The sequence below is a fragment of the Dermacentor variabilis genome, chromosome 5, assembly GCF_050947875.1.
Source record: "Dermacentor variabilis isolate Ectoservices chromosome 5, ASM5094787v1, whole genome shotgun sequence".
Lineage (NCBI taxonomy): Eukaryota > Metazoa > Arthropoda > Arachnida > Ixodida > Ixodidae > Dermacentor > Dermacentor variabilis.
This window is the reverse complement of record NC_134572.1, coordinates 55,604,949-55,630,406: the sequence shown is the minus strand read 5'-3', so window position 1 is coordinate 55,630,406 and position 25,458 is coordinate 55,604,949. Positions and strand designations below refer to the sequence as shown.

Below are 25,458 nucleotides of genomic sequence, written 5' to 3'. Positions count from 1 at the left end.
GACATCCTAGTGATTAAGCTCAAGCATTGTTATGGGAAGCATGCATGCTCCTTTCACCTCTCAGAAAATGGCACATCAGATGCGAATGAATGATAGTCTGGAGAAAAAACGTCCATCTCTGATTCTGAACAGCAAGTGGTGCCAGCTATGTCCAAGTTGAACACAGCAGCGGATTCAGTTCTCACATCTGAAACACAGAAATAACAAAGTAAGGACCACTGTGAGCTTCTGAGTTAGTCATGATGGTAGTCAGTCAACACTAGTACAGAAATAAAGTAAAAACTGAGCATACGTTTCAGCAGCGCAAGAAGAATTTAATTCAGCCGTGGTGATTGTAAAGACAACTGAAAATGGCACCAGTTCTGTGAAATGCAAGGCGAATCCACAGCAATAGCCACAGGAGTCTTAATGTGCTTTGTGAGCATAAACATATCCCCTCCATGACTTGTTTTGCATGCTCGTTCTGAATTCTGATTTTGTGTCGTTTGCTATCACCTGTGTTGCTGCTACAGGTATTTTCTGGTGTGCACTAATGTTTATTTACAAAGGAGAGGTAAATGCAAGAGTAAATAAGCAAACTATGAAAAAATGATTTCTTTGTACGTACAAGATATTATTTTGTTCTGTTTTATTAGCATTTGTATAGCTATATTGCCGTATAGACACGTGTAAGGACCACGCCTGTGTAATGGCCACACCCCCAACTTGCTAGCCCAAAATATGTAAAAAGAAAAACATCCGATGGAAAAGCGATTGCGTTCATTGCCCCGATGCCATGCACATGCATAGGCGAATTTTCGCACACTATATAAAAAAAAAAGTGCAGCCCTAACACAAGTTTATACAGGACATGTACTTCCCATCGCATACATACATTTTTTTTGCTAGTGACCATGTCAGTTTGTTTTCACTGCATCAACTGATCGCTGCTTTGCCTGGTAAAGGGGGCTCAGACCCTATCAAGCGAAAGGTCATTTTCAGTTTCCTTCTGCACCCCTCCTGTCTGCAGTGAAAACGTGAATAAACTTCTTGTGTACTTCACATGAAATGTGGTCATTTGGAAGCACTAGAACTACATGACTGGTCAAGGGCAGATACGAGTAGCATTAGAGCTATTAGGGGATCCAGACTATGTGCTGTACAACGATGCTGCGGTTGCACAAAGTATACATGCTAATTGATCTGTTCACTGTGCACACATGAGAGCACATTGAATAGGTCAACATATTTGCACTTTTATACACATTTGTATCTTTCTGCAATGTTCACTTAGTGCCATTGCACTTGAGTGAGCATTGTTCAGCATTTTGCACCAGAATGGGCCTGAATCCAAAATATCACAACAGCACATCACCCAAGTGGACCCATTTATACCAACATGGTTTAGTCTTCACCCACAGTACACATATCTCTGGCTTCACATTTCAACATGTACTTAATAGTTCACTCAAGTTGTTTGTCAAAAAATAGCTTCTACACTTTAAAACTTGTGGCCCACATACATTCAAGCTAAGAATTTCCACATTATAAATTTGACTGATGTCTTGATAGTAACTGCAGCTGCAAACAAGGAGGAGTCGATTCACTTGCCTTCCAAGGTCACTGCAGTGAAGACTCGAGGTTTGTAAGGCATTGCACCTGCCTCAAGAGCTTTGCACATGTATCCATCCAAAAAAGACAGTGTAGTGTCAACCTGTAGTGATAAGTAGTACTGTCAGCAGGTATTGCGAATCGCATAACTTTAATTGTCCATGAGAAAGTAAAACAAATTAAGTAGAATGAACTGTGCGCCACTTAACATGTCACACAAAAAGCCACGAGCCTTACAGGTACACTACAGTTAACTATGAAGTCAGGCCGGAACTATTGATCAAAGTCCCATGAATCTCTTGGCATCTGTCCTCTGCAAAGACGACTTAGCTGCTCAGAACATTCCAGTTCCAGACAGAACACTTTGTGTCCCTTAGATCATACAAGAATGGAGCACAGTATTGTGTGTCACTTATACATCGGCCTAGCACATCCAATGCTATACCAGCGACAGCAGAAAGAACTACTCCTTTGGCAAATTATAGTTTATTGCACAGAGGATGCCGCATTCCTGAACATAAGTCTTGACAAAGCAGCATGAAGAGAGCAGCACCAGCTAATTCTTTTGTATAATATTTGATAAGATCTTATTTAATGTTCATATGCAATCTGCTCTCTAACAAGATCAAATAATTGCTCTTGAGCAACTGCTGCTGTTATTGATTGATACCATATTGACTGATTGATGATCAGAGTTGATCATCAAAAGTGCACCATGTGACACTTGTATAACATCAGCAGTGGCTATTTCAAAATTTAAAAAAATGATGTTACTATTTCACTTTCACGTTTATGTCCTTCTGTTGACAAAAGCTCTGTTATTGACAATTGGCACCAGTACACTCTTAGGCAAAGTTACACCCTTTGGAGTGTATATCTGCCACACAACGATAATCGTCATCTGCCTTGCTTGTGTTTCCTTTCTTGAAAATGCCGCGCCCGCTACTTTCCAGTCAGGAATGCTATGTCATGCTGATAACGCGCACGCCGTTCGTTACTGGGACGTACCGGGCTCGCCGCATTAAAGAAAGGAAATGCGGACAAGACAGATGATGATTATTGTGTGGCAAAAAGGTGTAATTTTGCTTAAGAGTGTAGGCACCTTTTATGTTAAAATGCTAATCCATCCGTTTAGGTTGACAACTGTTTGCTTATAAGGTCCCTAAATCTCTTTTACAGCCTGTGTTTGTAAGCCTAGAGTCAATGATAGTGCCATAGTCATCAAACATGCAAATACAGAATGCATTTTTTAATTCTTGAAAATGAGCTCTGGTAGCAAAAAAACTGATCTAGTTCAGAGCAGTTCTAGGTCCTGATTTAGTGCTCTTATACCTTCTCAGATGTAGCCCTGATATAGCAAAGCTGATACTTGGACAAGTTGATTGACATTTGTTGTAACAAATGCAATGCAGTGAAACATACAAGAAGACAAAAGACCCATATCTTCCTGTCAACAGACAGTTTCACTGCACTATATTCATCACAATAATAGCCTCGATGGCAGAAGATGGCAGAAGTAAGCCTTGGTGAAAGAAGAGAAGCATGGATGCTAGGCCCCATTTGAGACAAAAATACTGTTAATGATCAAGCTTGCAATGTTGGCGAATGCCTTGCATTTTATTGTATTGGACAGCGGAAGTTTATTTGCCCATTTCTTGCATGAGAAGGGCAGAGGAAAAATGCTGCTAATGATCTTGATAATCCCTTCAGCCCCTTTCATACAGGCACCAGCCAATGGCAAAGTGCAGACAATAATGACTATGACAGTCAATGTTGCAGTGGTCTGGGGTAATCAGCCGTGAACAGTCACCACAGCAACTAATCTAATCTCTTCCCTAACCTCCACCTCGGCAAAAAATACAGTATAATGCATGCAAAACTTGACATAACCATCATAACATTAAATTTGAAGACAGTAAGGGTTCATGACAAATATGGCAAATGCACTGACAAATGAAGACAAGGAAGACTGTCTTATCTCTTTAATTCTCTTTGTGTTCAGCCTTTTATGCATTGGTCAAGATTACGAAGTCTCCTCTATCAACCCAAAAGTTTCAATGCTGAGAAGGCGCTGCCAAATGACGGACCGTACTGTGTCAGTTAATCGATAACTTCAAGGAACAGAACACATTTGGAGAGCATTCATACAGAATTAAAGGGATCCTGAACCACCCCTTGGGCTTGGTGAAAAAACTAGTGTCCACGAATAGCATACGCTGCTGTGAACATCTCAGCCAAATTTTGCAGTCGTGCACGGCGCATGGAGCTCACAAGCAATAGGTGAAGTCACCTTTTTCTCAAACACTCTTTTTTTCACAGGAGGCCTTCACCTCATCAACTTCGAAGCTGCTGACAGCTTGCACATGCCGACATATGCAAGGTTCTCATAGACAGCTGCTACTGGCAGATAGCTGACACCAATCAAGAAGGGTGTTTGGATCAGTCCGCTTTTTTCTACTGCTACTGTGTATATTTATTGATAGTTTTATAAACAGGCTAATGTAAGCGAACATCTGCTTTCGAATTTCTATAAGTATTGCGTACTTCCAGAAGTCGGCAATCATCTGTTCTGTGGGGCCTGCTCCTCCGTGCCCCACGTTGGGCGCCAGATGTGGGGTCTCTCACACCCGTACTCTTGGGACAAAGGAACGACAACACAGTAGTGCAAACAATCACAAGGGCATTTATTGCACCTTTCATAGATCAATGCCTGCTAGCCGAGTTGCTATCCACAAAACATGTCGATGGGCGTGCGACAAATCTAGAAGTCCGACTTACTGCGACCTCATAGCGAGCGAATATGTTCGCCCCATGCTGGATCCCAACGCCTGGTCGTTCGCACGTTCTGTCACGCGAACGGTGTCCAAGGCGGCTACGTGAGACGGTCTCGCAGAAGCATGGGTCGGCGCAGCACGGCACGTCCGTCTCGCTTGCTTCCCGAAACCAAAGAGAGAGAGCGCCTTGTCTCCCGGCGCCCGAGTAACCCTTCAGCGGCGCGACACTCGCGCCATCTCTCGCACCGCGCTTCAACCACATCGACTGCCGCGGGCGTCACGCAGGCCACGCGGCGAAGCGGGATTGCAGGAGATGGGGGAAAACAAGATATCTGGGGACGCGCGTGAGTCGCGCATCCCCACAGCTCAGGCTCAGCCATGGCCGCCCCTGTAGGAATTCAACTTTGGCCACGCTGCCTATTGATGTCGTAGGCATTCTGTCTCACTAATTTCATTAGTTTTGAACCCTCAACAAGCCTACCAGAACCACACAAAACTTAAGGAGAGACCATATGTACGCTTACCAGCAAGCGTTCACTCCAGAACACTCCTGGCTTTGTGCCTTGGAAGACTTTGCTTCGTATTCATTGATTGACAGCACTTCAAAATGCACATGCTGGATGTGGCTGCTATCTGTCAGTCAAGCTGGTGCAGGACAAAGCCAGTCCACACCCTGTAGCACGGCCACAGTGGAGCACATTAGCATAAGGGCGCACTCCAGCCTTGTCATGCACAAAGAAAACATTGTGCATATGCACTACAATTGTGGGTGCCTGAGGCCTGCTACATAGCATAGATACCATAGCTGCTGCAGGGTGCCGCGACGGGCTTGTTCGCTGAGGACAACCATGTTTGGTGCATTGAAGGTGCCAAAATCAGAAATAGTGCCGTCTATGTAAGCATTCAAAATAAATTTGAACTGCACGGCACAGTTACGTTCCGTTGGCGGAGCATTGCGGGCATGCCCCCATTCCGCCATAGCTTTCGCAATGCAAGGCATTGAAGCTGCGGGAGCACTGCAAAGGGGATCAAAGGGGATCTTGGATTACCAATAACTCCACTTCTGCTGGACGCAGTGAAGTTCTTCTTGCTGCAAGGCATTTTTGAAATAGTCTAGTTGAACTTCATATGCATTCCCGAGTCCCCGACTTCAATAAAAAGTGGTTCAAGGCACCTTTAAAGGGGCCCTGAACCACTTTTTACCAAAGTGGAGAAAGGCATTTGAAGTGAAAATAGTCTATTTCAGAAATACTTTGCCGCAAAAAGTAATTAAATGCCTTCAGCAGAAGCAGAGTTATTGGCAATCAAACACGGTTTCCGCTGAGCTCCAGTTCCTTCTTCAATGCCTTGCACTGCGAAGGCTATGGCGCAGTGGGGCATGCTCACAATGCTCCGCCTTCTAAATGTCACTGTGGCGCGCAGTTGAAATTTCATTTTGAATGTTAACGTAGGCGCCACGAATTTCGCCTTTGGTTCCTACGACACGCTAAACATAAGCCAAATGCAGCTGTCTTAAGCGAGCTGCAGTGCGCTTAGCCAGTGGACTCGTGGTGGCACCCCGTGGTGGCCACGGTATCTACGTCATGTAGCCGACTGCAGCTTGATGCTGATCAGCTATTGGCCAATAGCAGCCATCTAAGGGAATAATGAAATAGTGCATCTAAAAGAGCGCGAGGACAGGGCCTTCTGTTGAAAAGAGAGCGTTTGAGAGAAAGGTGGCTTCACAATTCGCTTGCGAGCTCCAAGCATTGCATACGACAGCAAAACTTGGCTGAAATGTTCAGTGCAGCATATCCTTTTCGCAGAGCGCACTATGTTTTTCACCAAGCCCAAGGAGTGGTTCAGGGCCCCTTTAAGGGTCCAGGTAACTTCCGCTAAATACCAACAGTGAAATCGCTTTAGCTGACAGGTGAAATTAGCCATTAAAGTACCACTACACTGTATTTTTCTACTAGAACATGGCGAGGCCTTGTGAGTGCTATGTATATAAAACAGGTCTGAGCAACGCAAAACAGACAAGCAATCTTCTAAGATCCCCTAAATTCTGTAAAATTTTGTGGGATCAAGTTTACTGCTGAACTTACTTTGAAATATTCCTTTTCATAGTCACCATTCTCCAAGGTGCTATGTTCCTGCTGAAGGAGCTTGTTCCATCTGAGGAGCTCCTGTGACCTCTAACAAAAGAAGGAACGACAGAGTAAAGCTGAATTCATAAAGATTCACAAAGGGCTCCTAATAATAATAGCCATAAACAATACAGAAATGATACTCTAATGTTTTTGAAAGTATATACTAACACCCAAATATCTTCGATCTGATGACAAAAGCAGTGTTATCTTGTACAGTAAGTTATTAGCACGATGTGACCGACAGGCAAGTCTTCATTAAGACACCGAGAAAGGAGACACGAAAAGAAGGGCCCGGTCGGTCTGACTTATAAGCAATCAATGCTGAAGCTTCCCGTAGCAACAGCAGCGATATACCATAACCCAGTAGATGAGAGAAGCAGTTTTTAGTAAGACGTGCAGCGATATGGCATCGACCAATTCGGCACTAACCTTGAGTCACATATGTCCAGTGTCTGACCTGACTGGGTTCTGGCATGTTAGAAGAAGGAGAAGGGAGGCAGGTGAACATGCTAGCCTGGCCACTGGGTGTGGCATGACCATGTCTACTGTGATCTACTGCGGCTACAACGGCTACGTGAGCCGAGATAGCTTGTGGCTTTATGTGCGTTGTGTTCTCATGCGCCCAGCGTTGGAAGTCATGCAGTCTCAAGTTTTGGAGACATGTTATCGCTAGAGGCAGCACGAAGTGTTCTGACGGTGAGTGTCTGTGCTCATCGAGTGAAGTCTGTTCACGTTTGCCTGTGCACACGTCGCACTATGCTTGTTAATTTAGTTAGTAAGAGATTGTTTACTGCAATTTATATGGCTGATAAGACCACTAGCCTTACTTCATATAGCTGCCAAATAATACGCTATGGCTCAATGCCTTGTCTTTCAGGCAAAACACAACTTTCATGAAATGATGGCTTCAGCCTGAGACATCCATTCTTCAACCGTTATTACTTCAAACATTCTGTAAATTTCCTCTTCCTGTAAATATATGTATTTTTTGGCTATACATAGACAAGTTTTAAGTTATCAGACTACAAGCACATGTCATTCCAATGGAGCTAAGCATCATAATGGGCAGTGGACAAGATGTGCTATGTGCTGCATAAAAATTTATTTTTTAACTCCCAGGTTAGTCTGTCCCCACATATAAAATACTTCTTAGAAAAGACAGTTAACATGACATTTACTACGAACAGAACTACCAGAGTAAAACAAAACAATATTTTCAGTGTCCACAGCATAACATAGGAATGACGCCCATGCAATATATAGGCTAAAGAAAGCACCATACTATTTCATTAGTTTTGGACAGCAGATACTTCACTAAAAAAATTTTAAAAACGCTAGTTTCCTATTTGTGCATTTTTTATGCATGTTCCCTCTGCACTGTATGTGATAGAACAAAGGTCACATACTCAAGTCATACCAAATATACAATAACATTTAATGTTAGGCAACACAGTCAGGAAGCCTTCCTATTAACAGCCTCTAGATAATGGCATACAGGGGCTGCAATTGAAATCATGCATACAAGTGGTTCTGAGGATAAACATAACAAAAAAGTTGGCAGTGGCTTAGCTCGGCTATGCCAGGATATACGTAGCGAAAGCTAAGGCATAGCATGATTAGCCTTGGTTACTATTGATTGCAAGTCCAGGTTAGTCTGGTTGTCTAACTATGTTGCGGCGTTTAGACAGTTCGGCGCGCTGTTTGTCTGTTTCCTGGGCGATTCGTTTCCTCTTCATCTCGTTCTGATATCGATTCCAGGCCTCCTCCTGCTTATCAGAATTGTCACCGTCCGTACTGCCGCCTTAACTGTGGTTGCGGCGCACGCGAGCTCTCCTTTTCAATCCTGCAATATGTTATCAGGCATGTGATGCAGCTGGCGAAGCGAGTGGAGGTGAGCGCAACGACGAGGAACGCAGTGTGACGTCATACCAAATGGCGGTGGCGGAACACCTGTGGCTCGGTGCTACTAGTGGAGCATGCGCAGTAGTGACTAGGGAGCGAGAGAGAGAGAGAGAGAGAAATACCCATGGCGAGGCGCGCGTTGTGACATCATGTGCCTCCTCGGAGCACCACCACGGTGAAATCGCAAGTTCGCGGCAAGTAAAGCTTTCACTTTAAAACCTGTGAGCAATGTTCAATAGCGACTACCAGACCTGGTAAAGTGAGAAGCAGAGCAACTTTTATAGACAAAGGGTAGGTGATGTTGCAAACAGAAAGCATGGACTAGGTGTGCAAAATTTCCAAGGCATGATAGAACCATCCAAGGCATGTTTGGTTAGATAATTTTGCCGGGTGACTCGGGTGCCAGGAAACTTTATTTCTAAGGCAACATTTCGGTCGTGAGAGACATTATGGTGGAGGGTTCCAGAAAGACTTTGATCACCTAGGTGCACCAAGATGTTAAAATGCTTTCTTGAATTGTACTCACTACAACACAGTTGCTATGTGGTTATAGGTACAGCCCAGAACTACATGTAACGGTTCTGATTTATTAAACGCCTGCTCTTGAAACATAGAAAGAGAGGAGCCCCATGTGCCTGCACATCCGCTGTAAAGGTGGTGCTTGTTCTACTTTTATGACAGACTGTACCATTATTTTAAGCCTTTTTTCTTTAATATGATCTGCGGTTGCCTAGCACATAGCATGGAATGAAGCTGTAGGTGACAGCAACACTTTATATATAAACATCATTGCAAGAAATGTGCCGCAGATTAATTTTTTTTCTCATATGCATAACTGTATGGATCCGTAACTAGCCTCAGGGTAAGGACATAGACAGTAATAAATCTGCAGAATGCTGTGATGTCAATAAAGCGCAACAAATACTGTATGACAGAGGAAAGGCATAAGCTGTGCCACCTGGTATTATTGCTCAGACATCAAAGTCTCTTCAATGAGCAGCACTTATACTGCAGAATGTCACATAACCTCCTGCAGATCGCTAAGGATTCATTGAACACAGTCTGACAAATAATGATCTGTACAACGCTGCTCTGTCACAAAGCATACCTGCTTGACGAGTGGTGATGTGTCACTACTCGCGAGACAAGTCAGTGTTCCCATGTCATCTTGAAGTGGACGTTTCCAGTTAAGTAGCAGCTTGGACAAAGACGTGAGGATGCACAAACACAGATGGCTGTCATGCTGACAAGCTTCCAGGATAACCAGCAACTTCTGCACAGACTCCAAGAACGAGCAGCCACTTGGCATATCTGGCTTGACTTCTCCGATCGCCTGAGGTGTGGCAAACACAGCAGCCACTCAGACCAGAAAACCAGAAACACTAAGAAAGCAATTAAACTAAAAGTACTGCAACCAGGACAAGCTTGGACTGCTATTCAGATTATAGATTATAGGGGCACAAAATGCAAGTATCAAGTAGGCAAAAATGGTAGATTCTGTGTTCCAAGGCCTCCACAAAGTCCCTTCCACTGACAAAATAGCTTTCGTAAGTGATAAAATTATGCGAATTCAGGAAAGTTGTGGCACTGCTACTGTTAAAATACATTGCCAGCTTCCTGATGTAACAAGTCCTGTTTATATAATTGGTGGTAAATTATGGTACACCACTGAAAATAACAAAGCTAATTATGTCGCATTTCAACATCAAAGAAAATGCATTCACTGGTGTTGCACTTTCATGCTGACCTTGCCAGCCACTCTCCCATAGAAAGAACCCACTGAGTGCACATTTTACAAACTCTTTACGTGTGGACCTTTGATGCAAAACAGATACTAGTAGCTGACTTCTCTGTGACTAACCCACCTCTTTGCATAAAACAGACATGGTGAGGCTTTCAGAAGGGTGATCCAGCCTTTTATATCACTTTAATATTCATTCTTAGTGTTCCTTTAGATGCCTGAAAATATACCAGTGATATTTATAAGGAGATACTAACCCATGCCAGCAATATCATTAATGATGCATTTTTCCCACAGTAGATGGCGTCAGCCTTGAGCAACTCGGGTATTATGCATGGCAGAACTGCTCCTTCTTCTGCAATGGGCATAGAGAACCAGTTTATGAACATGCAAGGTACCATAAGCACTGAACTCCTTTGACACATCATTACAATCTGCAACTTTTCATATAGAAGACTTAAATCACTTCCCATTATGATTTAGAGCAATAAAACCTAAACTTACCTTTCTTGAATATGTTAATGAAATGAAGAACCGTGGCCTCTGTTATGTGACTTGGTGCAATGAGTAGCAGATTAATGAATGTTGTTGCGCACCATCTGACATCACCTGAATATGTGCTAAGAGTGAAGGATTTCATCTCAAACCTGTATGCACAGCAATAGCACCATGAGTAATGAAACTAAGGAACATATAGTGTTAACAATTAACACTACCTGTATACAAGAGTACAGACATTTTTAGGGAACATAAGGCAGTGTCTTTTAACCAGACACACATGCACAAAAAGTTACAAACTCGTAGCAAGAGAATCAACGTGACAAACATAAATAGCCATCATGCAACTGATGCAGCAAAACATGCACAAGCCCCCCTGCAGTGGGCTATATTTTAATTGGAAAAGACAGAAAGGATATAGCTTCAGCAGATGAATAATTTTTTCACACACAAATGACCGAACAGAATAATCCCCAACCGTTGAGGCATACTTCAGAACACGTTGCACAATGGCTGCTACATTGGTTGCATTGGCCATAGTGATGAGGAGGTTGAGCGTCTGAAGAGAAGAACATCCAAACGAATAATCATTTACTAACCCCAGTAATCACTTCATACCAAACTCAAGAGTTCACAGTACAGTGACACCTCAACACAACAAAGCTGTAGTAGGAGTGAAAAACTTTGTTTCAGCAGTACAAGTTACTTCACAGATTTCTAGACACCTGACGAATAGCATCTTGTCAGTACGTACTCGCAAAAAGAATACCACAAGAAACTCTACCACACGTGCAATCAAAAAAAGTGGTGAGTACAGCAGGGACAGTGTGAAGAGCAAAGCAACCCCACGGAATGCCATCTTACGGTGCCATGGGTTCATGTGTATGTATTGCTGTAATAATGGCCCATTACCGGTGGCTTACCATTTGCTTTAGTTACAACACCATAGTCAGTCTCGAGACCAAGATCACTGCAACTTCGTACAGTGAGGCGCTTGTAAGCATATTTCTGGTTGGCATTTCCTGTTATGGCTGGCACCGCTAGTGCTTTTTGGAGCCTATTCGGAAGACCCCACTTGTGAATAGGGCATGCCCAGCATAGTTTCTGCACCAGCACAATCGACGTCAAAGCGGCATCTTAAGTGCTGCGCTCGACATTAGTGCTTTTTACTGCTCACGAACAACACTTGAACGCAAAAGAAACTGTCTAACTGATGAATTCTCTGTCAAGCAACATTCCTTTTTTTCACCTGCTTGTCCCAAAGGCTTGAGGTACACGCATGCCATATGCATGTACTTTGTTAAGTAAAAATTGAAGAACAAAATTCTTCAGTAAATTGTGGAACAAAATACACTGTTCAATGGAAATAACAACCCATGAAGAAGTAAACAAATGTTTTATCCCTGTCCAGCATGCTAGATAATTCAGTTCAATAAAGTTTGTGATAATAGAATTACAGGTACTAATGTCATTTCTTCAACACGTCCAACTAGTTCTGCCAGTTGCCTACTGTCTGTCCACTGATGTCAACGAAAAAGAAGAGCTTACCTTAATCCGGACACTTTCGTCAGGGTGGTGGAGACAGTCGATGATAACATCTTGACATGTGACCGCTTCTGAAGGACAACACTTCGCAAGGACTCGCTCCAGGGCATCAACACCTATTTAAAGGGCATAATATCACAAAGTGGTCACTGTTTACAGCAGCACAGCAGCTGCTGTGATACAATAAAGTGCACACAAACACTCATCCAAACATCAAAATACAGTCAAACGCTTTTATAACGACGTGGTTAGGAGCTCCAAAATTCTTTGTTAAACGGGTCACTTCATTGTAAAGATCTGGCACTGCACCGCTCACACTAGAGCAGGTTAGAAATGTTCACCAAGTGAAAATCCTTATTTACCATGGAATAAAGAGATACTTAGTAAAATAGCTTGCTATTTTTGTATACACTTTGTCTGGCTGTATGTGGGACTGCAGCCGACTTTATGGCACAGAGGTTTGCGGCATGCTTCACCGCGAAACGCGGGAGCAATGCCAGCTTAAGTTGCAGATTATTGAACATAGCCATTCCTTCCTTGCAGTCAAAATTCTTTGTCCATTTACAGATTCTCCATAACTGTAGCCTTTGTTAACATTCCCGTCCTTTCCACACTAGGAGGCTTTGAAGGTATCGTCAGTCGGCAGTTACGATAACATCATCCCGTTGTCATCAACTGTGACATATTTGTGAGCTACCACACCTACTGGTGCGTTACAACAAGCAACATATGAGTTGAGCGATTACTGAAGCAGTACAGCAGGACTGCAAGATTCACTGACATCAGCATGCCTTTTGAGTGCATCGCTAGTGCTTCCGCTAGCGCTTGCGCAGAGTGCAGATAAGTGGCATCTGTAGAGCACGTAGAAAGTGCCCTTCACTGTAAAGTAACAAATCTGCAATCGGGATGCCTAATTTTCTTCATTGTACAGGAAATTTGCTGTAGTGGTCTTCGTTGTACAGGTGTTTACAGTACAAACGAAAGACCAGAATTCAGCCAGCTCTTTCCTCAGGGATCGCAAGGCCACGATCAACTTGGGCCAGATCAAGTCGGACCGATACATGCTTGGAGCTCATCGCATGCCGCAGGGTGCAGTGTTTTCCCCACTGCTCTTCAACATCGCTATGAGAGACCTATCAGTCCAACTTGACTGAATCCGGGCCATCAATCTCAATCACGCTCTTTACGCGGACGACATCATCGTCTGGTGTGGTGGTAGGTCAGACGCAGCGGTGGAGCGGGCCCTGCAAGAGGCCTTGCACATCACGGAAGAATTCCTCGAGGGCACAGGACTGGTCCTTTCGCTGACCAAGTCGGAACTCTTGATGTATCGGCCCAAAAGAAAGGGCCGCAAGTTCGACACAACGCTGGACCAAGTACCGATCGAACTCGGAACGAAGACGGGCCAGCGCATCCAGAGGGTGGATGCTCTCAGGGTGCTCGGACTGGTCCTCAATGCAAAGGGCAGCAATGCACAAACTATCGCACGCCTGAGGAGCACGAAGGCAGAGAACATGCTCAGGCTCGTTTCGCGAGTGATGAGCAGGAGGGGGGCATAAGCGAAGCCAACATTCTAAGGATCTACCACCATCTACCTTCCTCATGAGCCATATCAACTATGTGGCTTCCACGCTAAACTGTTCGTGGTTGGAGGAGACCAAGAGTGACGCACTCATAGGGAAGAGCATTAAACGAGTACTTGGCATCCCTGTGACGACCAGCATGGAGAAGCTGATGCAACTCGGGGTCCACAACACCCTGAGCGAAATCGTAGAAGCACAGAAAACGGCACAGATCATTTGCCTCTCTACCACCAAGGCCGGCCATTGAATACTCGAGATGGCGGGTCTGGCAGCCATGGCTGAGGAGTCGTGCGCCGTACCGCTCTGCCAGGGTGAAAGGGACACCTCTTGAGTCACCCCCTTCCTGAGGAACGTTCACCCACAACTCAACGAGGCCCAGCGCGCAGCAAGAGCCTGAGCACTCATCAAGACTGCCCTTCAGAACTCAGAGCTCGCGTCCTTTGTCAACCCGGCGCAGTTTCCCGGAACAAACTCATACGTAGAAACTATGTTTGACCCCCAGGGCAAGATCCTGAATGCAGCTCTATTCGACACTCGACGGCATCCATCACAGAGCAAGTCGCAGTCGTGCTGACTCTGTGCAAACCCGGGTGCATGCAGATGTTCACGGACTCCACGTTGGCGGCAATGGCCTTTCTCGCCGGCTTGGTCTCGGCTGAGGCAGCAGTGGTGCTGAGGACTCGCAAGCCAGGCACTGCCCATCACGTCATCACTTCATTCCCGGCTCACATGGGTCGGAACATCCCCCATGGCTCAATCAACCCCAATGAGCTGTCCCACGACCAGGCGCAAGGTCTCGCCAACTGTGCTGGTCCGAGGGGCCCGGCTTCGCAGGGAATCAACCGAACCACGGACTCGCTGCTCACTTTCCACGATATCACTGCTCACTACCAGCTGGGACACAGGCAGTTTCCAGCTCCTCACCCAAAGCTAGGCAGACCCCAGGCCTTGGTGCTGAGAATGCTGCAGACGGGCTCCTTTCCGTCTTGATCCAGGCTGAGCCACTACACTACGGGTGTGGATCCACACTGCCCCGACTGCGGCGAGGAACAGTCCACCTTGAACCACATGCTGTGGCAATATTCTGCGTTGCACCACTCGGCTTTCAACAGGCAGGAAGACTAGGAAGAACCGTCAAGAGTGACAACCTTCAAGTCCAGCTTCGGGCTGTTCAAAGGGCCTGCGACAGAGCTGAAGATCACGGTCTTCCGACTCCGGCGCGGGTGCGGCCCACGACTACGATGACGTAGTTCCTTAGGACCAAATAAAGTTTCTTGTCTGTTTGTCTGTCTGTCTGTATGTCAGCCAAAATGTAACCAATCTATGTTATGCAGGTCATCTTGTTGTAGAGGCGTTCATTATAAAGGCATTTAACTGTAACATGGACATAAAGAAGAAATTCGTCCAATAAAAGAAAATGCATGTTTGTGGCTATAAAAGTTGAACACAAATGCAATGCATAATCGTGGACAATGACAGAGGCACCATCTTTCAACCATCTTATTGAGTGTGAGTACTCCTTAAAGAATACAGAACAAATTAATCATTGCAAATCACAGCAACCTATGTGTAGCAAGATACTGATCTCAGTAAATTTAATTGTTATGATTTGCACATGTCAATTCTTTGTGGATGGGTATGTGTCCTTATTAAAAGAACTACAAGCTGCCACCTCTGCTTTTGTTCAGAAACCCTTGGGAACAAGCTGTTTGTTGTTTACAATGTGTAGAAGCAATGCTGCTTCGTTTCACACTTCCACTCTAGTCACTGTGCTATTGTTCATGTTTTTATGTATTTTTTGTTCATTGTTTTGGCCGATACCAATATCCTTTAGCAAATTACATCTAGACTGTTAATAAATGCTTCTGCAGCAATGCGAAAGTAGCTGCCATAATGGTATATGTGAGAATGATGTCAAAAAGTAATGTTGTAAAAAAAAACTCACAAGATGATTGCAAGTGTTCAACATGAATGTTTAAGTATTAACTATGGTGCGGGCTAGGTGTTTATGCTTCCGATGTCAAGCTCGTCGAATCGCATGGGGGTCTGAAGGTCCTGCTTCCTCCATGACACTTCAGAGTAAAGAATGTTTTGCAGCGTCTTGTTTTAACTACTACGCTCCTCTCCTATGCCCAAGTGCTCATTGGCTTTCCAAGCATACGCTGGCACAGCTGGGCACACTGAGTGAGCCGTAGCTGCCGGTGCTGCCATAAACACCATCTGTTTTGTGCGACAAAGTCGCAAATGGCTGCGCTGCCACTGCCTCACGAAGTGAAGGACGTGATCCCGCCATGCCAAAACTTCCACAACACTGTGGGTGCAATCAGTGTGTTCCACCGTCCATGATTAGTGGAGGGCAGCACCATGAGGTGGTGTTCCAGGGATCTGGGATTTGCGTCACGTGACCAAACTGTCCTCTCTCACTGGTGGAAGCGCATGCAGAGTTGCATGTACTTTTACCAATGGAAACATTTTTTGGCGCCTCTCTTGCCTCTCCCACTCCATTATCCCAATGCGGACGGCGCGAAATTGAGCAGTCAGCAACCGCACAGTGCTGCAAGCGTAACCACAAAGTTACAGGGTCAGCAATTACAGCTACTGTCATGCTTTTCAGTCCCCTGCTGTTTCTGCTGAAGCATGGCGCAGCTTCACGGTAATGCAGTGTACATTCTACACACATTATTTGCAGCAGCACCTTAATAGCAACACAGTGTCGAGAAGCACCTGAGGGCAAGAACGTGGACATAAAGTTATATCTATGTTTTATTGCCATTTATTGCTATTTCATGCTTGAATTCCTTGAATTTTAGCTGCAGGTTATATAAAGAGGAAAATAAAGTATATTTTAAATATTAGAGAATTACCTTTGTAAGTGACTTTACCTCTCACTACAACTACCCAAAGTAGTATGGTAAAAAACGCTCCCTATACTATAAAGAGGCATAGGCCAGCTGATGCGCTCTTGTGGAGGAAAAGTGCAATGACCAGCCAAATCGTTTTACAGCAAATTAACGGGCCTTCGCCAATTCATCATGAGTATGCTACGACCTTCACTACGAAAACCTTGGAACAAATATCAACACATGAGAGTGATAACAGCAATAAAAAAATATTATACAATAAGAACTTATGATAATTGATAGGAAACATTTAGGCAAACACAGCAGATTCATACTAAACACTGACACTATGGAGAAAAAAATAGTATATGTTGAAAGACATTGTTGTCAGGGACAACAAGAATGAGCCTACACGTTGCAAGATGAAAACAAAGAAAAGAAATTCAATAAAAGCAGAACAGTTGCCGCTGTTTACCCGAGTAATTCAGATCAGTGCTGTTTGAGTGAAGCATCTTGGCAATGCAATCTACTGCACTCTTCTGAAGAGGGCTACCAGCAGTCAGGACTTTGGAAAGTGTGTTTAAGGACTCCCAAAGTATGCCTGAAAGACAAGCAAGAAAAAAAGAAATTCCCTAGCATGAGGCTGTGACGTAAAAATTAACAAAGCAGAAAATGTTAAAGCTGTATAACAAAGCAGGAGAAGTGTACTGTAGTATTAAAATACTCTGCAGTTTTCCCATTGAATCACATTCCATTGATTCCACACATGTTAGCTAGATAACACTTTTCAGATCAATAGTTTGATTTCAAAGTACAGCATAAAACTAAACCATGCAGTCAAACTGAAAACTGTAACCAAATTATGGCAGTTATGGACCGTGCAAAGAGCAATGTAATGAAACATGTTAGGCGTAACATAAAGAAACAGGAAGAGAGCGGTACGGACCAAAGAGCAAACGCCAATAGGCGATATTCTAGTTGACATTATGACAACAAAAAAATGAAGCTGGGCAAGCCATGTAATGCGTAGGGTAGATAACCACTGGACCACTAGAGTTACAGAATGGGTGCCATGGGAAGGGAAGCACGGTCAACAATGGCAGAATGTTAGGTGCAGTGATGAAATTAGGAAATTTGTAGGCACAAGTCGGAATCAGCCAGAGCAAGACATGGGGTAATTGGAAATCACTCCTGCAGTGGAGATAAATATAGTCTGATGATTATTATTATTATTATATTACCACCCTCATAAACTCGCCTCTGTATATGGCTGAAAAAAGAAAAAAAAAGAACAAGCTACTTCTCCGATAGCTCATTCAAAGGTGCACTGGCAAACATGCTACCCAGCCTGGCAATTTCTGGTGCTTCTATAATCTCTCTAGTCCTTCCTTATCTTTTAGTCTGTACCACTCTATTCAGTATAGATTAGCGCATACAAATATTATTATGGTAGCAATTATATGGACATCCCAGGCAAATTTCCACCTTCAGCATTGCAAGAGGTTCTGTCATTGTCTGTCACTTCTGTCAAGCTCAAGTGCAATAAATTCATGCCCTGTGCACTGTATGCTGTGGGTGCAAGGGAAAGTGTGTGAGGGTGAGACAAGAAGAATGGCGGCATGATGTTGATGATGGATGAAGTCTCCCCGCGCACTTGTGTTGGAAATCCTGTGTTATCAAGTGTGTGTGTGTGTGCGTGTGTGTGTGAGGAGGATGGGAGTTCAGCACGGTAATGCAATGAAGTCAGCGCTAGGGGCTGGACAGGTAAGCACGCATCTCCGCATCTCTTCCTTTAGCTCGGGTGTGGCTGCGCATGCCTGTCCATGCGACTGAGCGCATTTACCACCAACCTGCCGTATCTTGGGGGTAACTTGAGCCATGCGCAAAGAAGGGGCAAGTCAAGAGGGCTGGTTGCTTCATGTGCACCATCTTGTGTGCCTAGTGATGGAGGTCGCATAATCTCAAGTTTCGTAGCCACATTGAAGCAAGGGGCAGCGTTGTTTGAACTCTTCATCACACCAGCATTGGGACAGCGTATCTTTGCGGTCATTGAGTGAGACCTGTTCATCCTGCCCGTGTGTGTGTGCGACACCATGCTTGCTAATTTAAAGGGACCATGAAACAATTTTGACGATTTTCTACAAACGTACTGAGTTGTTAGAGTAGGTCCTTCTGATCATTAAGTGACGCATCTAAGTGCTCCACATAAAGCATGTAATTTATTATAAGGTTTTAAAAATGCACATCGCTGCCGATCGCAGAACACTGCGCAGCGGAATTTTAAGCCGCCCCTACCCATATGACACAAATCATCCAAATGACGTCAGTGGGGCGAGCTATCCGAATGGCTGACCAGGGTGCGTGATCGATAATTTTTCCAACTTTATGGTAAAGAAATTATGTTCGTAATAGTTGCAATGTTAGTTAATTTGTTTTTATAGAAAGAAAGTAACATAAAGGGAAAGCACAAGAACAATTTTTCAGTACACTTAACCACTTCCGGCACACAGCAAGTGTTGCTTGTGTTACAACGTGCTCCGTCTTTGACGAAAGCTCCGCCGTCAGTGTCGGTCTGTCTTTTCACAAGTGCTATGATTCGACTTTGTTGCGTTGTGGTCTGCAAACGTATGTCAAGCTGCGACATCGTGTCCCCCTGCAAGCCAGGAGACGAGCAAACTGGCTGCAGCGCATCGGACTGCCGCTATACGATCAGCGCCAGGATTTGCGTGATTACAGCCGTCACTTTACACTGGAAGATTACTAACGCAATTGCGTTTCGCGAGTCCGGCATTAGGGTAAACACAAGCAAAAAGGGGACAGGGCCTGGCCCTGTCCCCTTGCGTGTCGTTTCATGGGATGAACAGAAGCGCAAATGTTAATGGTCTGCCCGGTGCAGCCGCCTGGTAGCATAGAGCTCAACCAGACACAGTAGCAGTAACAAAATGTATTCTTCTTTGCTGCTGGTGTAAATTTTTCGCATGAGTGTAATCGTTGACACGTTGTTTTTGTAAATGTTTTAAATGTTTTACACTTGGTTAGAGCAATATTAGCTCTTTCTTTGGCTGGTTAAGCTCTGCGCCAACGGGTGTCTGGACCGTGGAGACCGATCAGGCAGCTCAAGTACGTCTACACTTCATCAGTTCCTTCATTGGCTTGAGTTTATGCTTCCACTGTTCCGTCGAAACATTCCACTAGTGTGTGGTTAACGGAATACCAGACACGTTTGGCGTTGCGACAGAATGCTCGCAACGAACCCTGCTTCGATAGCTCTTGCTTGGGATTGTGGACGGCCAAGCGGCTAGTGGAGAGGTTTCGCGCGGGTGGGGGCAGGCTCCAAAACAACCGGAAGTGGACAATGTGACGTCGCATCGCGACGCAAAACCAGTGAAGGCGGAGCTTAGCCGCGATGGCTCGGCAAATGAGTTGAGGAGGAAAAGCATGGCTAGGAAGGAGGGTAACTTGTAATCGCTTGTAGCTCCATTAATACATAACGCTTCACTTAAATTGTGGTGCGAATGTTCTACTTAAGCTGTACCCTACACGTCCACAAAACTTGTCTGAACCGTTTTAGGGGCCCTTTAATAGTAAGCAAATGTTTACTGCAATTTATATGGCTGCCAAGAAAATGACAACCATTCCACTCTGTTAAGACGGAATAGCAGCGAAAGCTGATGACAGTCAAACCTCTCAAATGAAAAGCAATGTGCTTTCGTTGCCATTCCATCTTCACAGCGGGGAATGGTTGTCATTTTTTGCACTGTGAGTCTTGCGTCGTTGCTCGTTCGGAGGTGCCTGGGCTCACGATTGTCTTTTTTTTTTTTCAGCATTGTGGTAACATTCTTCGTCAGTGGTTGCTTCGCGCTGGCGCCGTTTACATTCTTGTTGCTGTTCCCTCCGGTACTCCTCGTACGCATGTTGTTCTTTGGGTGTACGAGTTATATGTGCCCACCCCATTGATAACGCAGCTGCTTTTAGCACCGGTACCTCTCCTGCTTATATACTGTGATAACCTTGACATCACTCTTTTGTTCATGACGAGCGTTCTAATCTGTTCCACATTTTGAACACCTGCGCCACTGCACTGAACCCGTATGGGTTTGTTAGAAATCGCTAAGTCTGTTTCTGTTGCTGGATGCCGAAAAAACTATGTAAGGTTAGTCATAAACAGCTTTCGCTGTAGTATTATGAACTTTGCTTCATCTTGTTAGTTAATACTTTGCTATCGCTATCAACAGTTCGCCTTTTGTGTGAGACCGTGACTCTTTCTGTCATGATATCATATCAGCATTTATAGCAATAGCCGAGCCATAATTGGAACATGCCTGCTCAATATGGGATTCCAACCAATGTATGTAACCTATATAATATACTCATATTAGTCCAGGGATTGCATGATAAGATTAGTTACTCAGTATGTTGGTTTGGCACTGGTGTAGTTACTAAACCTAAGCCACAAGATGAGCTTCCATTCTTATACTTGCACTGTAAATTCACCGACTAAGCATTTTCATCCTACCAATCTCCACATGACTACTCCATCATGAAACCAGCACATCTGCCATCTCACATCTGCTACCATAAAGGGGTCTAACCACCTTTGACACTGTTGTGCACCTGAATTTTTCTTGTACAGACATCAAATGCTGCAAATGCCTTCTTGCCAACGTCTTGCACTGCTTCAGCCTGTCTCATTTCAACCTCTCAGTAATTTAGTATGGCATCACGCATTAAAGCAGTCTTGTAGACCACATCACGACATTTCAAGACAGCCACCAAAGATGCATAATATATTAAGTATAAAAACTCACCTTTCGCGTAAAAGCCACATTCAAGGAATTTGAGATGAAATAAATAAATAAATAAATAAATAAATAAATAAATAAATAAATAAATAAATAAATAAATAAATGCAGAAACCAATATTTATTTTTTATAGCATATGTCATAATGTAATTCCATGACCTATGCTTTAGATGGTGAAGATGAAAAGCCACAATAGCATATATGCACACTTCTTTCCCCATATTTCTGATCTTTTTGTCCCACATACCAATGCCACCTACGAGCTGCCACTTGGTGCAACAGTGCCTGAAGCATAAGAATTTGAACTGGGGGAAACATATCGCTGCAACAAGAGGCTATTATTTCTAGGCACAGGAGTCACTATCCCTAGCCAGCACTATGAATGTCAGGACATAGACTAATTATCAAAAGACATAAGTGCACCAAAATAAAGCAAGCCCAAGGATTAGTTCATACAAAAATATCCCTTAATTACCAAACATTTAGGAGGAAACAAGATGAAACATACCATAGTATATGGTCTGGTTAACAATCCTTGAATCCAAAATTTCCTTCAATGTACTTAAAACATTTTCCGTTTGCCTAAAATAAAATGAAAGAAACACTTACACAGGTGAAATCACAAGTTTCTTTGCAAATTCTGAAGCCACAACTTGCACGCATCTGCTAGTCAAAATACCAAAAATCAAAGCCATAACACGTCGACCTTTAAAGATGCAGTCCACACAGTTTTAAGTTTTGCAGTAGCAGTGCCACACTACAAAGCTAGCTGCCTCAAAGAACTTCTGTAGTTGCTTCAGGTCCTTGTAAGAAAGTTGGCCTTCGGGTCTCTACTTGAACCACATTTTGGCCTCCAAGTGTGCCTCCAATGGTTGCGGCATCTGTCTTGGCGGTGCTTAGAGGACAGCAGATGCATAGAATATAGATTATGTCTAGCCGAAAACACCAGCTTATGGCCTGCCCTTGGCAGATCTTGAAGCAAAAGATGGCAGCCCTCAATGAATTATTAATGTATTTTGCTGATTTAAATGTGCATCTTTTTTTCTAATTGGTCTGAAAATTGCCTGCACATTACAATTCAATATGAAATTGAAAGTGTTCGCTACCTCAGCAACACCACACCATCAGAGCCGCTGCCATCGCAACTGCCATTACAAGATAGTGGCAAAACAGGTTTTCACATAGGATGGTGACGATGACGGGCCACTTTCAGGATTTAAGTACAAAAGCTCGGATAAAAGATAAGTTATAATAAACGTCAAGTTAGTGGCAACGTAGTTAAATCACATTTCATGTACTCAAGAGACTTGCGTGCCATCTGAGGTTGAAATGGCAAAGTGGTTAGTCTAGGCATGGGCCACTATCCCATCTGCGATTGTAGTGTAGCAGTTCCAGAATATCAAATGCAATGGACTAGAAGAAGAGCAATATGTTATGGTTCACAGAAAGTTATAGAAAGCTATTTGAGATTGGCAATGACAGATACTAGGCATAAAAAAAATTTCCTTTCTGTGAAGGTAAACAGCAGTAGCTTCATCTTATTTACAATTACCAGAAGCAAAGGCATGCTACAGCTTTTTTTTTTGCTGTTATAAAACAGGCTGTGTATTAGATTTGGGTGCACATTGTTTTTTACTACTGTGAATTCGTAATAACTAGGTGCACAATAGCTTTGAGGATGTGTTAGAATCAGGCAAATTCTGGCAAATGAAACAGCAGTTTCGCACATTTTTCCTACCTCTCCTTTTAATTTGACCTGTCGGATAAGTCAAGCAATTCTGTCAGTTCCATCATAGTCTTTAATGGAAATAAACATTGAGGGTCACCGAATAAATATGTGGTTTTTATTGGCGTAAGGGCCAGGTATGGCCAAAGAGCGCCACGCAAGTGTTAGTGATTTCGCAGTGGAGTGATGGATTCTATGAAGTTGATGTGACGTGGCTGTAAAGGGGCCTAAAAAATAGTCACTGTAAAATGCGTAAAATGTACTTGTAGTAAGATTATGACGATGACAAATGACGTGTACTATGAGCATAAATGTGCATTGCAAATAATGATACGATATAAAGATATGTAAGATATGTAAATATGTAATTCACTGGAGCGCCATTGCCTCGTTAGAGCCCTTGAAACACAAGGGCCTGGAGGCATGTGCTATACAAATCAACTATCACGGCAACATCCTCTGGAAAGAGGATGTGCTACGAATTTATCGGGTTGATAACATGTAGGACAACATCTTTTAAATAATTGAGGACTGCTTTGGTGTTAAAAACCGTTTTTTTTACCAAGAAACATAGCTGGGTGAAGAGGGACGCAATAATTATATGCTAGAGGAAAGTGTTTCATTCTCTCAGATTCGGCTTTCCGACACTCCAAGAGGACGTGGAGGATGGTCAGCCTCTCTCCACATCGACCACAGGTTGGAGGTTCATTTCCAGTAAGCAGAAAATTGTAGGTTCCAAATGTGTGCCCTATTCTGAGACGACAGAATAGGACATCTGTTCGCCTTGATTTTGTTGGGAAGGGCCATAAACCTAACTGTGGCTTTATAACGTGCAGTTTATTATTTGTTTCTGAGTTTGGTGGCCTCGGCAGCTCTGCGAACTGTGGCCGATATGTCGCCATTTGAAACATCTGAGGGGATTGGGCACGTATGGCCTAACATGGAGCTTGATGTACCCTGCCTCGATTGACTCGGGTAGGACACTTGAACCGAAGGTGATTATCAAGTGCTTGGTTTGGATTTCTTTGCCATCTCGCCTCATCTTAATTCTTTTGACATTGATAACATTTTGTTCACTGAAGCCCTCCAAGAGTTCAGCCTCAGTGAGCTCCAGAAAGTCATCGTCCTACACAACGCCGCGGGTGGTGTTCATAGTACGGTGCAGGGTTACTGTTAGTTGGGTCTCCCCAAATGACACTAGTTTCGGCAGTTTCTCGTATTGATTCTTATCATGGAGCTCCAGGCAAAGATCACCGCTTGCCATCCTCATCGCCTTATAACCGGGACCAAAAACATCAGTCAAAGTCTTCGATACAAGGAACAGAGAAATGGTGCGCACTGGTTTATCGGGTTTTTCCAGATGAACTACATGGAAACGTGGGAAGTTGTGTACTTGGCGTCTGAAAAACTGGAAGACTTCATCGGTGCGCCCTCTTTTCTGAAGGCGATCAGGTAGTGGAGGAAAGGAGTTATCCATAGAGGAATTGTACTTTTCGGCAATAACGCCAGCCACCCACCAAGGAGCCCTACAAGGGGACGCTACAGGGACTGTAAAAACAGGTCCTGCAAACGCCAGCTGTACGTTATCACTATAACCAAATAGGAGATAACCTAGGTTGGCTATTCACACAAGGTTAACCCTTGCTGCCTGGAAAAATTGCAGGTAAGTGGAAGCTAGGAGAAGACCGGAAAGATGAAAAGTGTGAGAAAGACAAAGCCTGGAGGGAGAGAGAGACAGAAAAGGCAACTACCTATTTCCCCCGGGTGGGTCATTCCGGGGGTGCCGTCTACGTGAAGCAGAGGCCAAAGAGGTGTGTTGCCTCCGCCGGGGGTCTTAAGGTCCGAACACCCAGCATCGGCTCAACCCCCAGGATCCCCCTTTCCCCGGACACGGCTAAGCCGCACACGGCTACACGTTGTTTGGATCGCACCGCTGGTACGATCTGTTGTGAACTCGGCGCTGACGCCCGTGGTTGTACCTGGGTCGCAAGCCCCAAGGGTAGCGTTGGCCTGGCGGCCTGGGGTACAACTGGAAGCATCCGAAGGTCCCGGCAAAGCATGAGTCGACTGGTAACAACGAAACAACTTGTTTATTTTAACATCGCAAAGAGTTGGCGGTCAGGTTTGACCGAAGTAGAGAGACGGGAGAGCACTTCACTCAACAGAAGAAATCGGAGCCCTCCTTTTGGCGTCCGGGGCAGCTGTTTTTATACTCTCGCAGTTGAGGGCAAGAAGGAACCCCTCAAAAGACGAGCACGTGAATGTACAATGGGCTAATGGTGACGCACACTGTCGTAGCGCTGCCGTAGCACCATGTCGAGCACGAT

The 25,458-nt window shown here is 44.3% G+C and overlaps 1 protein-coding gene across 3 annotated transcripts in view; it reads right to left on the bottom strand.

Moving 5' to 3' along the window:
* LOC142582626 (AP-4 complex subunit epsilon-1-like) overlaps nucleotides 1–25,458 on the bottom strand; it is a 45,362-nt gene that overhangs the window by 9,925 nt on the left and 9,979 nt on the right. For all 3 annotated transcript variants that reach the window (XM_075692530.1, XM_075692531.1, XM_075692532.1), the window contains exons 8-17: nucleotides 21,914–21,987; nucleotides 17,078–17,203; nucleotides 12,183–12,295; nucleotides 11,054–11,193; nucleotides 10,641–10,753; nucleotides 10,394–10,491; nucleotides 9,504–9,728; nucleotides 6,449–6,538; nucleotides 1,591–1,693; nucleotides 58–187 (exon numbers count right to left, since the gene is read on the bottom strand). In XM_075692530.1, coding sequence (XP_075548645.1) covers nucleotides 58–187; nucleotides 1,591–1,693; nucleotides 6,449–6,538; nucleotides 9,504–9,728; nucleotides 10,394–10,491; nucleotides 10,641–10,753; nucleotides 11,054–11,193; nucleotides 12,183–12,295; nucleotides 17,078–17,203; nucleotides 21,914–21,987 — 1,212 coding nt within the window. The remainder of the gene's footprint in view (nucleotides 1–57; nucleotides 188–1,590; nucleotides 1,694–6,448; nucleotides 6,539–9,503; nucleotides 9,729–10,393; nucleotides 10,492–10,640; nucleotides 10,754–11,053; nucleotides 11,194–12,182; nucleotides 12,296–17,077; nucleotides 17,204–21,913; nucleotides 21,988–25,458) is intronic.